Below are 22,751 nucleotides of genomic sequence, written 5' to 3'. Positions count from 1 at the left end.
ATATAAATAACAAACTTTAAAATCTAGTTGCATTACAAAAAAAAAGAAAAAAATATATGGGAAGAAGTACTTGTGCCATAAAAAATAAATAAATAATTAAAAATTATATATTTTTTTAAATTAAATTTAAGAATAATGAAAAAAACCCTAAATAAAAAATATAAATAAANATCTAAACCAGTCTTATTGAAAATGATTTGATATAGTGCATGAATGGTTCAAGGTTGAAATGTAGACGAAGCTTATCAAAGTCAAGCGTCACAAATATCGATGCTTTTTTATAAATCCACAAAGGAAAACTAAAACTACAATTTGAGAATTTTTGCCGATAAAATAACAAAATGCTAAAATAAATAACAATAAAGCAGAGACTTCTCTTAACTTTGGTCGGCGCCGTAAAATTGGCTGGAAGAACTAGTAATCAAACTTTTTCATAATTTTTGCGGAAGGACTTTCCAGGACTCAACTTCGCTTGGTGGCCTGCTTATGCTTATGCCTATCAAACAGTGACCACTTAAAACAAAATTTTACAACCGACATTTTGTTTAATTTTTCTACCTTACTTTCGTATCTTTCACATTTTGATAAAACCACCTAAGTGACTTTAAAAAGTTTGGGTTTAGGAAGTTTGACTTTTGATTAAAAAAATAATATTACCTTCAAAAATGTTATGTTTTTATGAAGGTTCTATTAAAATGGCATCTTAAACTACAGCTATGGCTAGTTAGTGATTTAAATATATAAAAACTGGCCCAACTTGAGATAAGTAGTATTTATAAAATTCCTAAAATATTTCTCGAATGTTAAACTTTTTTTTTTGCGTAGAAATTTTAGAAAAAATATTTGGTATGCAGTTTTATAGCCCTTTAAAGAACAAGTATTCTCGATTTTTTTTTAAATGCAAGAAAATATCAGCAAAAAAAATATTAAAAATTTGCACGAATTGCAGCATGTACTTTATAATACTAAAATTTAAGGGTCCAAATACATTTGACATTTTAATGAAACTTTGAAATGTGGATTAATAGATATTACGTTTGTTATACCTTTAAAAAACTTAATTATGGGTTATTACTTACGCAAAAAATATTTTTTTCCAAACTTTGAAACTAATAAAATTACTTTTTCATACATACCAATTTTTAAAAAGAATTGCAGAATTTTTCCATCAACATTTTATTTTCATGATGTGAAGTAGGAAGCACTTTTTGGAAATCCTCAAATTCTAAACTTCTTCAAGCAGCCACTTTTAACCCCATATTAGTGGTTTGTTTAAGTTTTATCGGTGATTTTAATTAATTGGCATACCAGAACCTTCAAGTAAAAGCAGAAAAAAATTGGATCCCTGAACATACATTTAAAAAGAGTGGGCATACAATAAAAAAAAAAAAAAAAAATTGGGGTTCAAAATAACCTTTCAATTTAAATTTCACTATCTCGAAAACGGATACGTTTTAGACATCATGTCATAGAATCAAATTAATCAATTAAATTTCCTAAATAATAACGTCCTTAAGTACCTAGGAGAACTTTCTTGTTATCCTGTATACATATTAAGTGTAATGATTACCACTAGAAGTTATATATGAAGTATTTTTTCCTAAAATCGAGTTGTCATTGATCAAATAAGTACATTTTTTATCCAATTGGCAGTATGGATATTTGTTTATACGTTTCAAATTTCTAGGTAAAAGCACTCAAATAAATATGTGTCACAACTGTTTGTTAAACAATGTGTCATTATTAATTTACCAGAGATTGCTCCACTTTGAGTGACAGAAAATGTGAATGTACAAGAACACAAATTATAAACATACATACATATGTATGTAGCTCACAGCCAGAATTTTTTTTTTGCCCGCCTTGTCCATCACCATCGACTCGTTCATTTGATCGTCATGAATGAAATGTTGACGCAATGACTGGACGAAGATCGATTGCATTTCAATTGACAGACGAAATCAATTAGGCAGCTAATTTACTTGTAAGTATGTACATTAACATACATACTCACAGATTTAAAATAATTGATCTTGAAATTGAAAAGTAAATCTGCATAATTAAGGCATGGTGTAAACACTTGGTAGACCAAGTACCTAAATAGTTGGTGAAATGTTGATACAAAGTCGCAATATGCTTTGAATATGTTCGTGCATTTTTAACTGACGCTGACGCAAGTGCAACTAGTAGTATTATACGTATTTAATTTTCGATAAATTTGTCATAAATACTTTCACGTGATAGTAAACAAGCCCAAGCAAATACTCATACAAAGTTATCTGAAGTAACGCAAAAGCGCCGACAGTGATAATGAAATGGTCAATAGTGAACAATGCGATGAATAAACAGGCGTCACTTATAATGTCTTTTTTTTTCTTCCATTACTGGTTTTGCAAATACATCTACACATATCTACACATGCATCTAATTGTGGCAGAAAGATATAAACTAAGAAATTCGATTAGTGTGACCGCAAATCTAAAAAGGAAATGATCAACTTGTATAAACTCGCAGGTGCAGGGCCGCCGTTGGTTTATGGCTTGTGATAATTTGTATTCGCCGCGTATCGAAATCTGATAACACGAGCAATTGGAACCAGGGACGGTAATCATTATGAGTAAAATAATTTAAATCGGCATTTAATTATTATTTTATAATTTTTATTTTTTCGCTCAACGGAAATAATTATTGTTTAATTTTTATTTTTTCAATCACAAATAATGATTCTTGTTTTATTTTTATTTTTTCGCTCAGAGATAATAATTATTATTGATTGATATAAAATTCAAATAGCCATAGAGACGCAAGCAACTGAAATTTTGACCCAAAAAATTTTGGACTTATTCCTTTTTTATTAGGGTGTCACTTCCTCTGAAACAGATACGCCGAAAATCACGCGGAGCAAGCTTTTGAGTTTTTTGAATGATCATTATTTTTAGGTGAAAAAATAAAGCTCAGTAATAATTATTATCTTTGAGCTAAAAAAATAAGAATCATAAAATAATCATTATTTTTGAACGAAAAAATAAAAATCAATTGATAATAATTTCCTTTGAGCGGAAAAATAAAACTCAAATATTAATTATTATTTTTAATTTTTATTGGTTAAACTCGAAAAATAAAAATCATTGTAAATCACAGTAGGAGTATAGTTAAAATTGTTTTACGTCGATTACAACTTGTTGATCTCTTTGGTTAAAAAAAAAAAATTGTATTATTTTCCTTCCCTGATAAGAACTCAATAAACAAATCACTTCCACAATCGCTGCTGTGTAACTACATACACTTAACTATGTAATGTCTATAAATAGAAATTTGCAATTGTTTTACTTACTAACAGCTTGAATTATTTGTTAACAAGTTTCTAAGTGGAAATAAACTCAATTGAACTTGAAATTAAATTAAATGAAACAGAGTTAATTAAAATAGTTATGTCTAGATTTCGAACGAAGGTTACAATGTTATTCACCTTTGTCTAATATATTGTTCGTATGCATATGTTTGTTTGTACGTCATTCGCTACCACACCCTACAAACAAAAAAGTAGGCGCTGCTTTTTAAAAATCCTAATGCAGATTTTTTCCTGATTCGAGTTTTCCAATTTAGTTTAGCCAGATTAGACCTCAACCTACAAGATATTTTTAAGGGTGTAAATGTGATACCACGCGACAGCTAATTATCCCTTTATCAACATATTAAAATGTATTGTCACCAGACTTTCATTAAGTTGTACAATGCCTGCCGGAATACTCACTACATTCGTCGATAGCCAAGCAGCTTTTAAAGGAATAATATCCAAAGTATTGTACAGAAATGTCGTTCCGCTTTGGTAATACTTGGCCCTCTCAAGTCTTTATTTGCTAGACAAACAAGACAGCCGATGAGATGTTCAAGTACGAGAATGTCTCTGAAATGACGCCAATTAATGAGGCAACAAGCTCAAGCGGTTGGTAGCCGCTGTGGTGCTGTGGTAAGCAGTGCGCTCTTCCATTCCGAAAGGCCTGGGTTCAAGCCCTGGTCAAAGTAACATCGCAAAACAATTTTGAAAAAGGTTTTTTCTTTACAGCGGTCGCCCCTCGGCAGGAAATGGCAAACCTCCGAGTGTATGTATTTCTGCCATGAAAAACAAATACAAAAAAAAAAAAACAATCGCCGTTCGAAGTCCGCGTAAAACTGAAGCCTACAGTTTTGTGTGACAACATCAAGACGCACGCCACAAATCGGAGGAGAAGCTCGGCCAAACAATAACACAATCACCGTTAAAAGATCATAGTTGTAATCCAGTATGGGTGGCTTAAATAGGTAAATGATCGAAAACCTTCTAAAACTTGACAGATCTTCTTTAAGAGTTCATATCAACGACATCACAGGGCACCGTGTTATTGCACCAATACTCCAACGCTGGCGAATACAAACGAGTTCTCTCTGTAGCAGCTGCTGTGATGAGAATGAGAAACAATGAATTTATCATTTTCTTTGTCAATGTCTGGGCATGCAGTCAAGGCGGCTAAAACATCTGGGAAGTATTGAATAGCCTTAATTTAATGTATAATAGCATGTGACACAGCAGGCTAATGCCTTGATTATTCGTTCATATTGTAAAAGAACTCCGGTTAAGGAAAGGGTCACCTTCAAGTACTCAGGCATGCCTCCGAGTGGAAGTATAGGTATTCGCCTATACGCAATCCAACCCTATCCTCACCTAACTTAACCTTTCGTCAACATAAAATAAATTTGTTTATATAATTTATGAATGGCATTTAAGCGGCCTCTGCAGCCGAGTGAGTGGTTAGATGTGCGTGCTACCAAACCGTAAGAGCTATGTATGTATGTACATATGTAGATTCCATCCCTAGATTTAACTGACAATTATATTCGTATGTAAGATTCAACAAAAAACGACTTCACCGTCTAATAAAGACTAAAATTCCCCTAAAAAAGTTTATTGATTCAGTCAATCGCATAGATTGCATTTAAATCTGTGACAACAGTAAAGCTGGCAGAATAATTTTTTAAAAACCATTTTTTACCTATTTTTTACGATTATAAACGCAGTCGTAGTGCAATTACCTCAAACATGGCATTTTTTCATCATGTTGGCTAGGCAGTTTTCGTGTATTGAAGGTGACCATGCAATCAATAATTATCCAAAAAGAAAGCGACCACCGACTTCAAATTGAAAACATAAACGCTTAAAATCGTTAACCTAGGAAAACTTAGAAACCACTTTTCTATGTACAATTCAGACTTTCAGAAAAACTTAACTTCGTCCAAGGTTTGATCAGTTTTCCAGAAAAAATTTAAATTGTCTTACAGTGAATACTTACAAGTGAAAAAAATCGGATGTTTTCAAAAAGTGCCTCACATCTGAGATCACCTGATTCTATGTGCTACACCCTGTAGCTCAATACACTCAATATGTTCAATATGTATAAAAAAAAACTTTAAACGAACTCTGATAGAAAAAGTTCTGTTAAGTGTAGGTGTCAATGACCAAAATGCTTTAAAATATTAATATGCTATATAAACATCGGAATTCATTTAATTCAATGCATATTTTGCCAATTTTTAGTTTTACTTAAATAATTTTAGTCTTTTTCTACATCACTTTAAACACCCTGTCTAACATTTTTGAAAGAATATTTCTACGTTTTGACAGGATATTTCAATGTATTTGCCAAGCGGTTTCCAGGCAGAAGAAGAACATTTGTTGCTTGTAAGTATGCCCAAATGGTACAGTGTTATTAAATCAGAGAGCGTATGAATAATACCGTCAAATAAAAACATATGTCTATGATATTTTTGTTTTATTTTGTGTCGAAATTCAATTCTTCTTCTTCTTATTAAGCGCTGTAACCGCCTAAGCGATTTTGGCTGAAATTCAATTCACTTAACCTTAAGAACGTAAAAAAAATACCTAATTTCATTGAAGTGCTCGTATGCAAGTACATATTTGGCCAAATAGGTAGGTATTGCCTTAGGGTTATTGGACTAGTGGAAACCGGTTTGAAATACATTGGGACATAAGTACCTAGTATATTCACAATCATTTAAATTATATAGCGTATAAACATTTATTATTGAGACACAGAAAACGCCATAAACTTAAATGCTAATTAATAAAAGTAAAAAAAAACATTTCTTTTTATAGAAGTCACCCATTAGTAACATGTGATGGATGAGTGGTTCACGAGTGAGTAACTTAACAACTCGCAGAGCAGAGGTATTAATTGTTTTAACTCATAATATTATTGCCAATTTGCACGCGATAATTGTGGCTTGTAAAAGTATTAAGGCGACGAAATGCGCGTTTGGCCATCAATCTTTACAGCGCCCAAGTTCAAAGGAAGTTCAATGCAATACTTCAAATACATGCATACATAGATGAATAATGAACACGTTTCATTCGAAGAAACAATTTTGAATGATCATTGGGGATTTCCATAGACTACGCCAGGTGGCAATACGAGCAGAAATAAGCACAACAGAGCAATAAATTTCTTAATTGAACTCATTCGAATAATTGCGGAATGTAATTATTAGGTATTATTGCATACCGTAAAAAAATTTCATGTGTATATATTGAGTGTGCGGTTGCATGAATGTTCGGACACTTGAAAACAAAAAAACGAGCTGCAATAGGTCATCAAGAATTTATAAATATTTGTGCGCCATAAAGCGAAAAGGCCAGCGCAACGCAACCGATTAGGCTACATATACAGTGACTCAAACAATTTTTTTATTTTTCAAATATTCGTAATGTTTTTCGTGCTTATTTTGCTGTTGTTATTTTTCCACAAAAATACAATTTTAAACTTTATCAAAAATTTAGGAAAATTTTCATCAAAATTTCAATTTTTATTCCGGGCAGTTTTGTAAACCATACTATTTTAGTCTAATGAAGTGCAAGTTTCAACTGCTTTTGCGGTTTTTTTTTCACATAACAAGTGTAATTTACAAAAACAGGTATTGATTTTTGGAAATTTCGTTGCTAACGGTTTCGCGCGTTTTATTGCATAAGAAATCCATGCTTATATGGAAAAAAGTGTAAAAATCCGTAACAAAAAAAAAAATCTCAAAAATCAACGTGATTTTTTTTTAAATTGTATTGGCTATAAAACTACCTACCCAAAAATGTTCCAAATATTCAGTTTAAAAATTTGAAATTTCGACAAAAAATTTAATTTAATTTACATGCTTGTATTGTAATATTTCATTTATTTTATCAGAGAGACAAAAATTCTTAAAATTGATTTGGCTCTGTTGCGCTAATAAATAAATAATTTTTCTTTAATATCTATAATGTACTGACATCGGCCTGTTAAAATTTTATAACATGTATAGATAACAAAAAAAATTTGCTCGCAAAACGTTATTAATATTTAAAAAAAAAGTCAACACATGGTCAATTGTTTGAGTCACTGTATAACTCGCTAATCTAATGTAGTCAATAACAAAGAAATATCTTAGCTTTTTCAATTTCATTCTGCACTATTTGGAATTCCATCAATAAATATTGGATTTGCTATAGCTTATCGAAATGTATATGGTGCTGAAAAACAGAAAAATGGATATCGCTTTAGACGTACAAATATCAAATGAAATTTATTCATCGGTTAAGCGAATAAATATAAATATGCAGATATTCTTTTTCATTTTTGCTTTATACTTTACTTTGCTATTTTAAGCGCAGTCTGTTTATTTTATTTACGTACGCATTTAAAATGTATTTGTATTGATTCTTCGAATATTGTTTACCTTCTGCTTCTTTTGCTTAATTGAACTGATGCGATGATAAGTTAATTGTGCATTAAAGCATCGGTAAAATAAGCCGGCTACAGGCAGTTTTACATATGTATGTACATACATATATATATATATATATAAGTAAGTATCTAAAGTCTTTTATGCGCACAGTCCTTGAATGGAATTAAAATAAAAAAAAAAAACAAAGACCGAATCATTACAGTGATGGCAATGCTAAACCTCAATCGGTAGTACAGCCTCAATAAAAAAAGAAGTAAATTAAACGCAGAGTAAATCTAAAAACAGAACAAAAATTAAAATAAGCCATACGAACAGAAACGGCTGTGCATACTTAAATAAATAAACTTTTAAAAATACAAAAAAAGCATCAAACCAATAGCATTGCTTACAATACAACTAGGAATGTTAATCCCGTGATCCCGGTCTTTTTAAGGTCCCAAAAATCTCGGCATTCTTGGCAAATAGTCCCGGGATTTTCGGCATTTGTAATTTGCACTGATCGCAATAATAGAGATAGTAAATTTTATACACAAATATCAATATATTCGCGAAACCATGGGCCGTCAGTAATTTAAAAATGACTTAAAAAGTTCAGAGAAATGTGCTTAGAGAAGAAGTATGGGTACAAATTTAAAGAGGAAATCCTGTAGAATTTAAACATATTCAAGGTTTTAGTGCAGAAGGACTGGCAAGTATTGAAAATGTCCTTTAAAAATTGTATCCTTGAAATTTCGCAATATTTGTTTTTGAAAAAAAAACTATATATCAAGTACTTATAATAAACTAGATTACATCCTCGTATATCGTCCTTTTGACTTTATCAGCTTAAAAAATTACCTATTCGTCCTTGTGAATCCAAAAAAATTTTAATTTTTTAAATTATAAAGAAATTTCCTCTTGCATTTGGTACCCATATTTTTATTCCACATTGCATTGAATTGTTTAAATAAGTTTTGGGATTAACTATATCTTTGAAACTACAAAGTCCTTTAAAATAAATCTTGATGTCAGAGAGAAAAAATAAAAACGGCACTTCAAATAAAATTGTAGGTTTCAAACCCATTTATTTATTATTTATTTTAGGGTGGAGAGCTTCTCAAACAATATAGAAGCAATTCTTTCAATTTAAGTTGTTTAAAAATAATGAATATCTAAATCCCGGAACTAATCCCGAATTCTGATAACGACATCCCGAAAATCCCGACACCGGAAAAAGCTAAAAAATTAACATCCCTAGATACAACAAATAAGTATAAAAGTAATTACATTACATATTTACGTCAAGTATAAAAGCGCTTTTCTGTCTCCTCGCCGCTGGTTATTTGGCTGCTGCGGTCGGCAGCTTTTAAAAAATGCAACTTCTTACTGCTTTTAAACAATAAGGCCGGTATGAAAACAAAAAGAACAGAACAAAATCGTACGTCAGCTGCTCGTTAACTTACATATATACATATCTAAATATGTATGTGTACTTACTTATATAGCAAAAACAAGATCATTAAAATATTTTACTGTTTTACCTCAAAATCAAGTGGATTTCCTGAAACAGAATAACTGGGAATACGAGTGTGCGAATATGGTATGTAAATATGTCTGTATTTAACACCCTCCAGATGATTCTGTGAAATGTGAGTGCATTTGTTTAAGATTAGATTATTCAAATTTGATTTGAAAAGTTTTATAATAGTTGAAAGGCAAGGAATATAGGTGTTTCCAGCGAAAAGTATACCACGAGAAAAAAATTCATATATTAAATTTATTTATGGGCCAATTTGGTTTCTTTTTATAATATACTAATGAACCCGCATGGCGTTAAAACGCCCAAAATTGAATTTCAAAAATTTAGATATACTCCAAATGTCCAGGTGACGCCCCACTTCCAACACCTAAAAAATATTCTTTGTTTGACATCTATATTTTGATATTTCGTATAACTTGTGTATAAGTAAACTAAATTCGACATTTCAAGCAGATGGAAACCCTCTTCAAAATATTTTCAGAATACTACTTTCTGAAACCCATTTAGTCTGGCACCCATATGGTGATACAAATTTATCTTACCTAATATGATTTTTTAAACAGGTGGCAGCCCAACTGTAGTTGAGCTAAGAAACATGCTTTTCAAAACCATTTCGATTGATACCCAGTTTGTAATAATCGATTAATTTTTTTAAATAATTTGAATATAATTTTTTAAAAAGTGGCAACTCTTTTCAAAAAAGTAAAACCTTATTGCACGTCTACAGTCCAAGGCTTTTAGTTTGACGCCTCAATTTGGAATATCGAAGGAACGGTGCGGGATTTGATGGCATTGGTCATTAAAAAATTTGAACTTAATTTTTGAACACGTGGCAACTCTTTTCGAAAAACTAAAACCATCTAAACGCATCTGTAGACCAAGCGCTTTAATTTGACATCTCATTTTTGAAAATCGGAGCGAACAGTGCAGATCTTTTATCCTGGACAAAAAATCCCTTCGCGTATTATATATGTATATTGATTATATATATAGATACTGGTCATTTAAGCAGAAACATTTTTGCGAAAAATCATCTAAAATCAAATCATCTGGTTTGTTTCAAATTTGGCATGTTTAGTTGAAAAGTAGTAAGAAATAGATTCACAAATATATTTACCGCAAGATGGCGATGATGTCAAAATAAAAAGTATATTCGCCATAAAATTCATTTTTTATTGGTGTTAAAAGTTCGTTCAAAAACAATATTAACAAAACTTTTTCATATATCAATATTACTAAAAAAAATATTAATATTGATAATATTTTTTTTTTAATTTTGACTTGAATTTTTTTTAACATTTCGACATACAAGCGTCACGTAACGCCGGATTGGAGTAGTATAAAGCTGTCATGCCCAGCGCTGGCAGAACTCCATTAGCAAGTGCAAAAATTTTTCCAGCGCTGGGCGTGCCTGACAAATGTTAGCCATAAGCAATGCAGGGATCGGTGTTATTTTATCGATAATATATTTCTTTTTGTTATCTATTTGTGATCTCCGAAATAGCTATAGCTTCTACCAAAAACGTAAATTGTGGTTTTTTTCACAAACATTTTTCATTAAAAACGGCCTCAAGCTTGTTGAAGATGATGTATTTCGCTAAAAATCGAAAAACAATAAATTCATATATAAATTTCCCATAAAATTGTACTATAGGTCTATGAATCGAAGAATTATGTTTGGAATTGATTTTTATATATAATATTTCAAGTAAAGTAATTGCATTTTTTTATCAAAATATTGAAGCTAAATCCTCTTGGGGTTCGTTGTATGGACGAATAGATACTTTGGCCGAGGTCCGAAAATGGTTGTTACTCTCTGTTATCTGATCAGCGCTATGACCCTTGCTAATTTTTTTCTGTTACCATTCTTATTTTAATTTGAAAATCTTCATCAAAAAAAAGATTTTTTTTTCGCCTATTTTATTGATATTCAGCCACATCATGAGTTCCATTTTCTCCCAACCGGTTCACTTTTCACTTTTGGTTTTCATGTATTTACTATTGGCGGATTTAAAATTTTTTGGTAAATTTTTTTCCAAACGAAACTCAGGATAAGGCAGATTTCCCAACTCACTATGAAATTATCGTACAGGGTATAAATGAAATATTTATATGCATATGTATATATTTGTATATGTACTTATGTTCTCTAAATACACACAAGCAAACGCACAAGTAAAATGCTTTCAAAAAACTAAACCACTGATTTACGTTTAAATATGCAACAAATATGGGTTTCAGTTTAAAATCGAGTTGTACAATCAACAACTACTTCATAGAAATGAGCAACAAGCCAATAAATCCAAAACCTGATTAATGCATAGTCAGAATGCAAGTGACAGATTTGTCAACATAATTACTGACATTAATTACCACCGTAAATGCATGCACAGTAACACAGTAAATATGCAACAAAAATGTATGTATGTATGTCGCTTCTATTAGCATAGCTTAGAACAATTTCAAAAGGAGTAGTTAGGTATATATGTATTTCAATACCACTCTTTTAAGAACTAGTGCAAATCCTTTGCGGGAAAAAATTTCTGATAATGCAAAGGAAGTGCCTATATAGGCCAAAGACACAAGAGCGAAATTTGTTCTGCCCTCGCGCACTGACTATCGACAACCAATAATGCTCTACTCACGACAAATTTTTTTATGCAGAAAATTATAGAAAAAATTTAGTATGAATCAAAACTGCATAAAGTCATGAAACAGTAAAATTTTATTCTTGGTTGTGGCTTAAGTGGCGATCGGTTAGAGGAGAGCTCCACGATTATTGAGGTCGGCCGCGCCAACGCAGTGACGCATTCAAATCAAACGCGCCATCGAATTAGGCACGTCACAAGGTTTTTTTTTTGTTATCTAATGTATTTGTTTTTTTTTTTTTTTGTTACGATTGTTGTAAATTATTTACGTTTGATTTTGATATGCTATCAGCGTTCCGGGTGTGTGCATAACCAGTTTCAAACGTACTTGCTATTTACGTTTGGGAATTGTATGTATAGATCAAATTTCATGGAAGCTGTGCTTAATCTTTGGGTTTTTTTGTACTCTTTTTTTTTGTTTGTTTGTTTTATTTTTAATTCAAATTAAGTAAGTAAACTAAATTAAGTTGCTTTTGATTTTTTTTTTTTTCTATAATAATAAATCCCCGTTTACTAGAAAAACGAAACCACACTCAATGACTCAGCTGTTAAACTATTACGCGGAAACGGCGTCAATGGGTGTGATTTTGCTTCAATTTTTTATTCGTTCACGTAAATAGAAAACAAACCTTATGAATAATAGCAGGTATTTATTACTGAAACTAATTAGAATAAAATGCTCTTTTGTATGATTGATCATTATAATTGAATATATGCATGCTAAAGCCTAAGACTGCTACCACTACTAATCTCGCCTATGCTCGCTAAGTTCAGATTAATAAATATCAGCTAGACCAATAAAAGTTAAACCAGGTGCTAAGACATTGATTAAAAGTATAAGCGCCACTATAAAAAAACTTCAATATCTCGTTACACGGAAAATTCCAAAAACTTCTATTCGATAAATCAAATAATTTCAGTCAATCAATTAATATCGATAACTCGATAAGTTCAAAGAATTCGGTCCATTACGATGACTCGATAAATTTCGTTAGCTCTATAAGAAATGATAATTCAATAAATATCGATAACTTGATGAATTTCATTTCCTTGACACGTTTCGATAGTCACATAAATTTTCCAGCTCGATAACTATCCGTAAAATTCGACAACTAAATTTCTGTGTCTATAAATTTCGACAAATCAATAAACATTGATCAAGTTGAATGATTGCATGCATAAATTGATAAATTTCGATAACTATAAACTTCGATGATTCTATAACTTCCGATAACTAAATTTACTTCGATTCCTATCGAAAGATTTCAATACATTTTCTTACCCTTTCGTTTCCCTAATTCTTATGTATATCTCATTGTCTACATTTTCGTCTTTATCTCACCTTTTTCTTCTCTTTTTTATCTTCATCGCTATCATTTATTTCTTCATCACCACATTTATCTAATTTCAATACGAAGTGAAACAAAACGCGAAAACAACTCAGACTGAACAGGTTTCAACCAGAACTATACACAAATACGGAAATTTTCAAACTAAGATTTTCGCCGCAATTTTCAACCACTTTTTTTAAAGATTTGGTATCGTTGTAAAGGCGATTAAACCCCCTTTCTTCTGGGATGCATATCTGTATACTTCGAATATAAAAATTTGAGAAAAACAAAACTTAAAAGAAATAAAGTTAGAAGGACGAAATTCGAGGATGTGGTAGTTAACATATTAGTCCCTGACATATATTTCCAAGAATGTTCAAGGATGAAGATTCAAACGGACGTTTTCAATACTTATTCGTCCTGGTGCAGCCAAAAATTAAATTTTTTTCTATTCTACAGAGTTTTTCCTTTTAACTGATACCCATACTGTTATTCTACAATGCACCGAATCTTTGGAAAAAATTTTAAATTATCATATTCTAGAAAATTCATAGTCCTTTAAAAAAATCCTGACGAAAGAGAGAAAAATTAAAAACGTAGTTTTACTATATTTGGAGCCAAATTTTGTGAATATATTCATATTTTCGTGTGTATAATTGACTGCCGCATGGTGTTATATACTTTCATGATTATAAGCTAGCTCGAATAAATCTAAATAATTTCATAATATTTAGTTGCCTAAACATACAAAGGTAATTGACGGAATATGTTAAGCATATATTTATACGAGTATGTACTTGGAATATGCAGTTTAAGTGGCTTATTAACTTAGCCACGAAGTTCATGGAAGTCCATAAATACTTAGTATGTATGTAGTATACATATGTATGTACATACATACATTGTATATATATATATATATGTACATATGCATACTATGAATACCAGTTAGACAAAAGCAAATGCATGAGCTGCCAATACTTGTATGTATACAATAGGAAATTTTTTTTAAGCCGTCTTTTATACTGGGCTGGGAGTACACAGCGGAGTTCAAGGCGACATTTTTTATTGCAAACTGCTAATAACTATATGAGCCACGTAGTGGGGTGTGAGCCGCATGTAGTCAATAAAACTTCGACAAATATTAAAATACAAATATTGAACTGAGTTGGTTATAAGAAAAAGTATAAGATACAGTAGGAGTATTCACCGAATTGAGGAATTTACCTGACACTCGGGCGAAAGAGCTAATTAGCTTGAGCTAGTCAACTCGTTTCCCCGAGGGCTAGGTCACTTGCTCGATTTAGTGAATACCCCTTATCTTGATTTCATAATATTTATTCAAATACCAAACTGTCGATGTGTACCTAACTCGCTAAAATTATGTTAAGCAAATTTCCTAGAAGAGATGGCAATTAAAAAAAAATCGCTTTTCATTGGTATCGCTTTTGTAAAGGATTTCTATTGTTTCATATTTAGTATTTATTATTTAATATGTGGGTTTGCTTTATACAATTATGTGTATGTACATATCAACAAAGCATTGTAATAATGAAGCTATTTATTATTTTTGCTTATTAAAATGCTGTATATAGTTTATATGTACATATGTATGTATGTACGTACATGCATGTATCACACACGCAAACACATTTATATGATGATGACCGATGACCTTAAATGCGATTTAATTTTTATCTGATTGAATTACGTTTCAAAAAAAAATTATTAAACTCACCCACAAAGATAACTGCGTATGTACAAATGTTAATGCCTGAATAACTATTTTCCATTCAAGGGGTGGTAAAATATTTTCCAAGCATTCCTTATGAATATATTCAAACTTATTTCACTTAGGCAGAATAGTCTTAAAATTGTTAATTGTTAAGAATTTGTATGTTCAACAACAAAAAATAGCCTTTATCAACAATAGGATTTTTGGAAAACTAATACTGTAATATATGTAGCTGACCAAATGTTTAAATACATGAGAAAATGTTTTTCTTAATTTAAAAATTTACTTCCAAAAAACAGAAAAAGACATTTTGTCCTGTGTGACTTAAAAAACTGCATGATAAAAATATTAGACGTTAAAACCATTGAGAGGAAGTCTGACGTTTGCCAGCAATATAATTTCAAAATTGAAATCTCAAACTCACATGCATATTCTCATTTTTTTTTTAATCTCAAACAACAACAATTGTTAACAAATTAATTTTTTATTTTCATTTTGATATGATTTTAAAATGCTTGCAAACGTCAGAAAAAAATCCTGCCCGACGAATTGAGAGAATGATTTTAACTGTGTCTACAAATAGCTGAATATGGCAACGCTGATTTCCAAATTTCAATATTCAATATTGTTTGCATGAAAGCAGAAGAAATTTTTCTGAATTTTATACGAAGCCCCTCTGAATTCAATAAATATAATTTATTTTTAATTTTATAAGGCAAATACTTAATTCATATCATTATATTTGGGGTATTGACAGACAACTTTTTATCGACTTATTTATATAAAAAATTAATTTAAAGAGCTTTAAATTTAAAGTGGCAATTTCGTACAAATCTTTGATTTATAAAGCATTTAAAAGGTAATTTTTTTAAGCGCCGTAATCATTATAAGTAAAATAGTTTAAATCAGCATTTAATAAGTTATTTTATGAGTTGATTTTTTGCGTATTGGGTTTTATGCGAAGCTTTTCGGACGGTAGAATAAAAATGCCAAATTAATTTTTTCCTTCTTTCTCCTACGCGTTTCGGCGTCCTTCACGCCTTCATCGGGAAGTCTGATATTTTAATGTTGAATTATCGAAAAGCTCCACATACAACCCAATTTATTTTTTTTCGTTAAAAAGAATAATTACTATTGAGTTTTATTTTTCGCTCAAGGGAAAAAGTAATTTTTTAATTTTTATTTCTTAAAAAGCCATACAGACAAAACTAACTGAAAATTCGACCTGAAATCTTTGAGAATGATTCCTTTTATTTGGGTGTCGCATTCTCTCAAAATAATATTTCGGAATTCCCTTTGATGTAGCGTTTGAGTTTTTTTAATACTCATTATTCTTAAGTGAAAAAATAAAACTCAATAATAATTATCTTTTAAGAAAAATAAAAATTACAAAATAACCACTTTCTCGCTGTTAAAATATATTTCTTTTGTTATTGTTAAAAAACATTACCACAATGCATACATCCGGCAACTTCTTCAACTGGTGCGTTCACTGCTTGATGGGAATCTTGTCAGGCTTGTTTGTCGCATGCGCAGAGGCATTGCAGAAGGTGGTGCTCTTCAACTTCACCTTTGGGAAAATACGTCTGAAGTTATTTCCTGGCTCTATAATGCCATAGCAAAGGTTTTATGCTCTGAGGAGCTATTTTCGGGTGGTATGCGCCGGAGAAGGCTACGTTAATTACGGAGTTAGAGCGTGCACAATAAACCGTCCTTGTTTATAGCAGTAGAAACTTGGGGCCACTCTGGCGCTAAACGTCATCCTCAAAAACCGCGCCAATCGACCAGGGTTGTGACTATAATTTAAGACATTGGGTGCCTAGCAAACTGTTCGTTATCTAAAGACTACCTCTGTCGTGAAATCTCCGATGGGATTTTTTTACTAAATATCTCCCCTTTTAAGAAATGCTTGCGTTATATTCGACATTTTTAATATATTATATGATATAAATATAAGCAGTGTATGTATAATGTAGTTAGGGCAAAGCAAGCGGCAGTGGCTCGTAAGACAAAGCAGATTTATGCACAATATCAACTACATACATATAAGTACCTAATTATACATAGATAATCAGCCTTGCACGTGCATAATTCTATAAACAGAGACGCATTCATTCATACACTTACGCTAAGAGAAACCCAGTTGGAAAATACATAGCTCATCGATGACAATGTCATCAATGGTGTTTCGTTTAGAAGCCTGACATTATACCAGGAATGCATTGATTCCACTAGCTCTTTTAAAAAGGAATTTAATTGAAAGCCACCATTCTAAAAAAAATAGGCATTAATTAGAGGAGGAAAAAAGAGAAACCCAGTTTTTTAATATTTAAGATTCGCGAAGTTTTTATTAAGTATAGCTCTTTATCTAACAAAACCCATAAAAAAAAATTATCAAAAATTAAAGCGATTTTTCAGCAGCTTCAAAATTGCACTTTACAAAAAAAAAAATGCGACTATAAATCGAGCATAATTTTGTTTATTTTTTAAATTTTTTTGTTAATTTACACGATGAATATGTACTTTTCTCGTTTACACATTTTCACGTGTAAAAATCCTTTTTGTTAGCAGCTTTACACAATTGTACGGGTGAAATCAAACAGCAGATGTGTATTTTGTAGCTTTTACACGCTTTTGTAGTAAATTTACACACACCACAGCAGCTATATTACACTCTAAAAAGTCCGAAATTTAAACAAACTATTCGTTGAATAATCGAGCATGTAATTTCGCGAATAATAAGGTAGGAAATCAGTAACCTAGCTTTTAGCTAGGAAATTTACACAATTTTTTTTAGAGTGTACATACCAAAAATTATTCTGGAAATTGTAACTAAAATGCTTGGAATTGCGTTAAAAATATTGTCGAATTTTTTTAAACTTTTGTATAAAGTCTGAAATTTGGATTTTTATGATGGTTATTGTTAGACAAAGAGCTATGCATTTATAGAAAAATAAGGAACATTAAACAAAAAAAAAAAGAGAAATGGTTAAAACTTATCAAAATGTTAAGGCGCTATCGCTCTGTCGTGGACTGTAGGCATACGATTTGTATGGCGTGAGCTGTCGGTTTCCAACTGAATAGTTACATTATATTGATGTGAGCGGAAAACATAAACTTATAAGCATTCCTATTAGAGATATACATACATAAATACGTAAGTAGTAATTTGAGCTTTATTGTACATCTACATATGCATATGTATGTACACATACATCCATACATACTTACTTATGGGATGGGCGATTCCAGCGAAAAGTCTAACGCGTAAAAAAAATTAAAAGTCCTATATCTAGCTTGTTTATAGGCCGATTTAGCTGCTATTTATAATATATATCTACTGGCTATGTCAGCACAAACACCAGAGTCGAGATATTTTTCAAAACCTTGCCTATGCTTTGATTTGTTTCATATTTGGCATGTTTAGTTGAAACGAAATAAGACATAGATTTGCAAAAAATTAGTCGCTTGTGGTGCTGATGTCAAAATAAAAAGTACGCTCGACATAAAACTTTTTGAATGGAAATTTTAGTAACATAACGCCAGGTAACGTCGCGTCGATAGTTCAGCTGATTAAACATACAGCAGACAATATTTCTACATCTAAAAAAATTGGAAAATTATCCTTAAACTTGACCAATATTACTACAAAAACCTTCATAAAAATAGTCTTGCCCAATTCCCAAAGTTTTGCAATTAAAATCCACTTAATATCTTTAAATCGCTACTACCAATAGTTGTAATTTTTTTTTACTCAATTAGGGGACATTTAATTGCTATGCAAATCTTGAAAATCTTTTTAAAACATTTTACTTTTTAAATAATTCTTTTTTTTTTTTTTAAATTAGGTATACGAGCGTCACGTAACGCAAGTTTGGAAATACCCATACATACGTACATAAGTATTCACCTTTGCATGAGAGAGCTCTGTTAATTGCACAGCAATGGCGGCAACATGCAACCACAACTACAAGCATGTGAATCGCTAATATTTCTTACATACATATATACAAATGTAACAACATGTGCCCACACATACATATATAACGCTTACCGCAATGTGCAAGATCAATTATCGGCACCAGACCCTTGGTCAGCAGTGTATCCACTTTATCATCATTCGTTTTTGCTTTCAACATTTTTGCTGCTTATTAATGTTTTATTATTATTATTTATTTTTTGAACTTGTTGCTCGAATTTTCTACGGATGCTGCTGCTGCTGCCGCTCACTGTTCACTGCTTACTGCTTTCGCTTTTGATGCTGCCGAGTAGTTTACAATCAACTATTGACACTGACACTGGCACTGTTGCTAAGTTATTGCTTTGGTAACTTTTGTTTATTTTTTTTTTTGCTCCTGCGCTGATAATGCCAATAGTAGATATGTAACGAATGTTTTGCGTTGTTTTCGATGCGGCTGAATGGCGAAGAAGTTCTATGATTGTTTGGAAATAATTGCTGACCGTTGCATTGGGATCGCTAACGTAGTTTTATGCACAACTGCACAATCGTCTGTGTTTATCGCTGCTGTGGCTATTTGTTGCTGACGATGCCTTGCTCTATCGCTACCTCTTTTGGTAGATAGAAAAATTTTCTTTCAAGTTGCTAGTGTTTTTGTTTTATTTTGTAGGATTTTGCCTTTGCTGTATATCAATTGTGTGCTGATAGCTGTGGAATGACGTTCATATGAAGACGAGATTAAAAACTGTATTTAGTATTAAAATATATGTATATAGGTAGGTGTGAATCTAAGTATGTAAATTGAAAATAAAACTTGTTCACAAGTAAACGAAGACAACAATGCACATGTGCGTCAAATTAAATTATTCTAATTAGAAAGCTTAATTAGTTGCTAACGATTTTTCTTGTTTGCCAGGTAGAACAATATTCCATAAGCTTTTTAGCACGATGCCCTTAATTAGATGCATAAATTTGTAAATATGTATTCATTCTTAAATCTTAGTGTAAGGCGGGACCATAGTGAGTTGCATATTTGTTACTCAAATCGTAAAACTTTGGCAACAATAAGTTTTGCACGACAATTCACATTTCATTAGCTTATACTTTCTTGCCGATAAATAAATAAGCTAGGTATGTTGTACAGTTTGTAGCAGTAGAGCAGTTGATTTGTTTTTTTTTTTAATAATTTTGATAAATTTAGTTTACAAATTCGCACAAAAGTTTAAATTGTCAAAATTTGTGTGCATGTGAAGAACTTTTGGAACGTTAGCTCGAATTGGGAATACAAATCCTGCTTTTTGAGCCTTTTAAAGCATATACAGATGCTGCTGGTTAGACGAAAATTTACTAAAAGGAAAATTGCGCCAATAGCAATAAAGCTTAAATTTCTGCATCATTTGTAAACTTATTTATTTGTTAAGTTCTTTATATTGAAATCCACTACAATTATTTACCGGATTAAAATATTTATCTTTTAAAAATTATTTTCAGGCTGCTAAATGAAGTCCTGTTCTGCATCAGACTCAAATTATTTATTAATAACTGACTTCAAAAAAAGGAGGAGGTTATCAATTCATCGGAATTTTTTTTGGGTTTATGATATCGGATAACTTTGCCACGTTAACCGATTTCTATAATTCTTTTAAAGGCAGATTTGGTTTACATCCGATTATTGGATCATAAAGAAATTAACGGTAAATTAAATTCTTATACGAAAATTGAAGTCGGTTTTATTTTTTGCTTAAAAATTACTTGTTTTATTATATTTTTTCATTTATTTTTTATCCAAATTTTGTGTACATATTTCATTCAAGGGTATTAAATTTCGTTATTTTATTCTCTAATTATCTTGTTTTATTTATTTTACTTTAATTCAATTTACATTATATTTTATTTAAAATTTTTTTGATTAGGTACTTTTCATTTTATCAAATTTTTTTTGTTTTATTTTATTTTTCATTTGCGCCTTAATTTTTTTATTTTACCTTTACCTAATTCATTTTTTCTTTTGATTGTTTTATTTTTTCATAAATTTTTTATTCTGTCAGTTATATAATTTTTTTTAGGGCCAAAATCACAGTGCGAAGTTAACTCAGAATCGGCAGTTAACCACAGATTTTCTGTACAAAAATCTGTGCTTCACGTTTAGTTCAAGTGTTACATTTTACCTTAAAAATTTTTGTACTATTTTGTTTATTTTTATTTTATTTCTTTTTATGTTTTCTTTTTTATTTTTTATCTTTTTTAGAAGATATATTTTTAATTTTATTTAATTTTTCTTCACTTATTAATTAATTAATTTTTATTTTGTTTTACCATATTTCATGATGCATTATTTATTTTATTTTTCTTATTTTCCTTTATATATTGTTTTACTTAATTTTTGTTCTACTTTTTGTTTTATATTTTATATAGTTTTTTATTTTATTTGGTCTTATTTTTATCATTAACATTTTGTTTTATTTCACCCTTTTTTATTAAATTTTCTAATTTATTTATAGGTTTCTTAAAATTGTTTGATCATGACCTGTAGTAAACTTATTTATTTCATATCCTTATCCTTACTAATATTATAAATCCGAAAGTGAGTTTGTTTGTTTGCTTCGCTTTCACGCTTTAACTATTCAACCGATCATCATGAAATTTTGTACACGGCTGTAATTTAGCCCAACTTAAAATATAGGATACATTTAATCTCGATTAGGCAAGAGGGCGTTGCACCTCCCATACACACGGAATTTTTCATATTGCATTTCTCAGGAAATATTTTTGATAGATTACTGGAACTTGGTATCGACTTATATAAAATCATTATCTACTCATAGATGAGGGCTGCCACCTTTAAAAAAAAACAAATTCAACTTCAATTAAGGGAGTTAATTATTTGAAAATTATATGATAAAACGGATGTCAAGATACTTAAAAAAGCTGTATATCGAATATATTTTCAAAAGGGTTGCCACCTGTTTGAAAAGTCAAATTTAAATTAATTATACGCAAACTATCTGAAGAAATAAAATATGGTTGTCGAACAAAATATTATTAAGAAACCTTTAGTTTTAAAGTTTTGAATAATATTGAAGTATTTCACAAGGATTGCCACCTTTTTAAAAATTCAACTTAATTAGTTTAAATGAAATATTATAATACTAGCAGACCCGGCGAACTGCGTCCCGCACAAAATAATGGTTTTTTTTTTAACTTTTTGGTCCAACATATTCGCCAACAATTCACGTTTATGATTTCCATTGGCACGCTCATCGGCTAAGATTATGGTTTGTTGGTCGTTTTCCGCCTTAAATAACCTAACGAAAGCGTTATGTCCGTGATGAAGTTCTTGAAATTCTCTAATTGTGTAACATTTCATAGAACGGTTAATCTCACAACGAAATAAATTTGAGGAACATTTCCTCTACACTCCCTGGCGGCAACAATGATCCGGTTCTATAGTAAAACTTTATAGTATAGTTGGTGACAATTTCCAAATGGATGCGAGTAATTGTTCTACAGAAATACGATATACATAGACTTATTTCGGACGAAATACCTTAAGAGTAAGTCTCACGAAAACAATTTAAGTGAAAATAAATTTGTTTTGCTTGAACTTATTGCAGTAAAAGGCGCGCGATGGTTTTGGCGGTTGATTTATCGGTGGCGATTTGAGATTTACCCCTGCACCTCAACCTTGGTATCTCCGAAAAAAGCTTTAAGGCATAACAATACTGGCAAAAATCACATAAATTCGGCCAATCGTAACACATAAAAATTCGATATACTCAGTGGTGCAACAGGT

The 22,751-nt window shown here is 30.8% G+C and overlaps 1 protein-coding gene across 2 annotated transcripts in view; it reads right to left on the bottom strand.

Moving 5' to 3' along the window:
- Positions 1–19,598, bottom strand: part of LOC108371928 (UPF0676 protein C1494.01-like) — a 31,222-nt gene extending 11,624 nt beyond the window's left edge. For both annotated transcript variants that reach the window (XM_017627550.1, XM_017627549.1), the window contains exon 1: positions 19,055–19,598. In XM_017627550.1, coding sequence (XP_017483039.1) covers positions 19,055–19,139 — 85 coding nt within the window. In that variant the 5' untranslated portion in view covers positions 19,140–19,598. The remainder of the gene's footprint in view (positions 1–19,054) is intronic.
- Positions 19,599–22,751: the final 3,153 nt, after the last annotated feature.

This window comes from Rhagoletis zephyria, unplaced genomic scaffold (genome assembly GCF_001687245.7).
Source record: "Rhagoletis zephyria isolate East Lansing unplaced genomic scaffold, Rhagoletis_zephyria_1.1 Rzeph_scaffold_05310, whole genome shotgun sequence".
Classification (NCBI taxonomy): domain Eukaryota; kingdom Metazoa; phylum Arthropoda; class Insecta; order Diptera; family Tephritidae; genus Rhagoletis; species Rhagoletis zephyria.
Note: the sequence above shows the minus strand (reverse complement) of the source record. Positions and strands in the feature narration are given on the sequence as shown.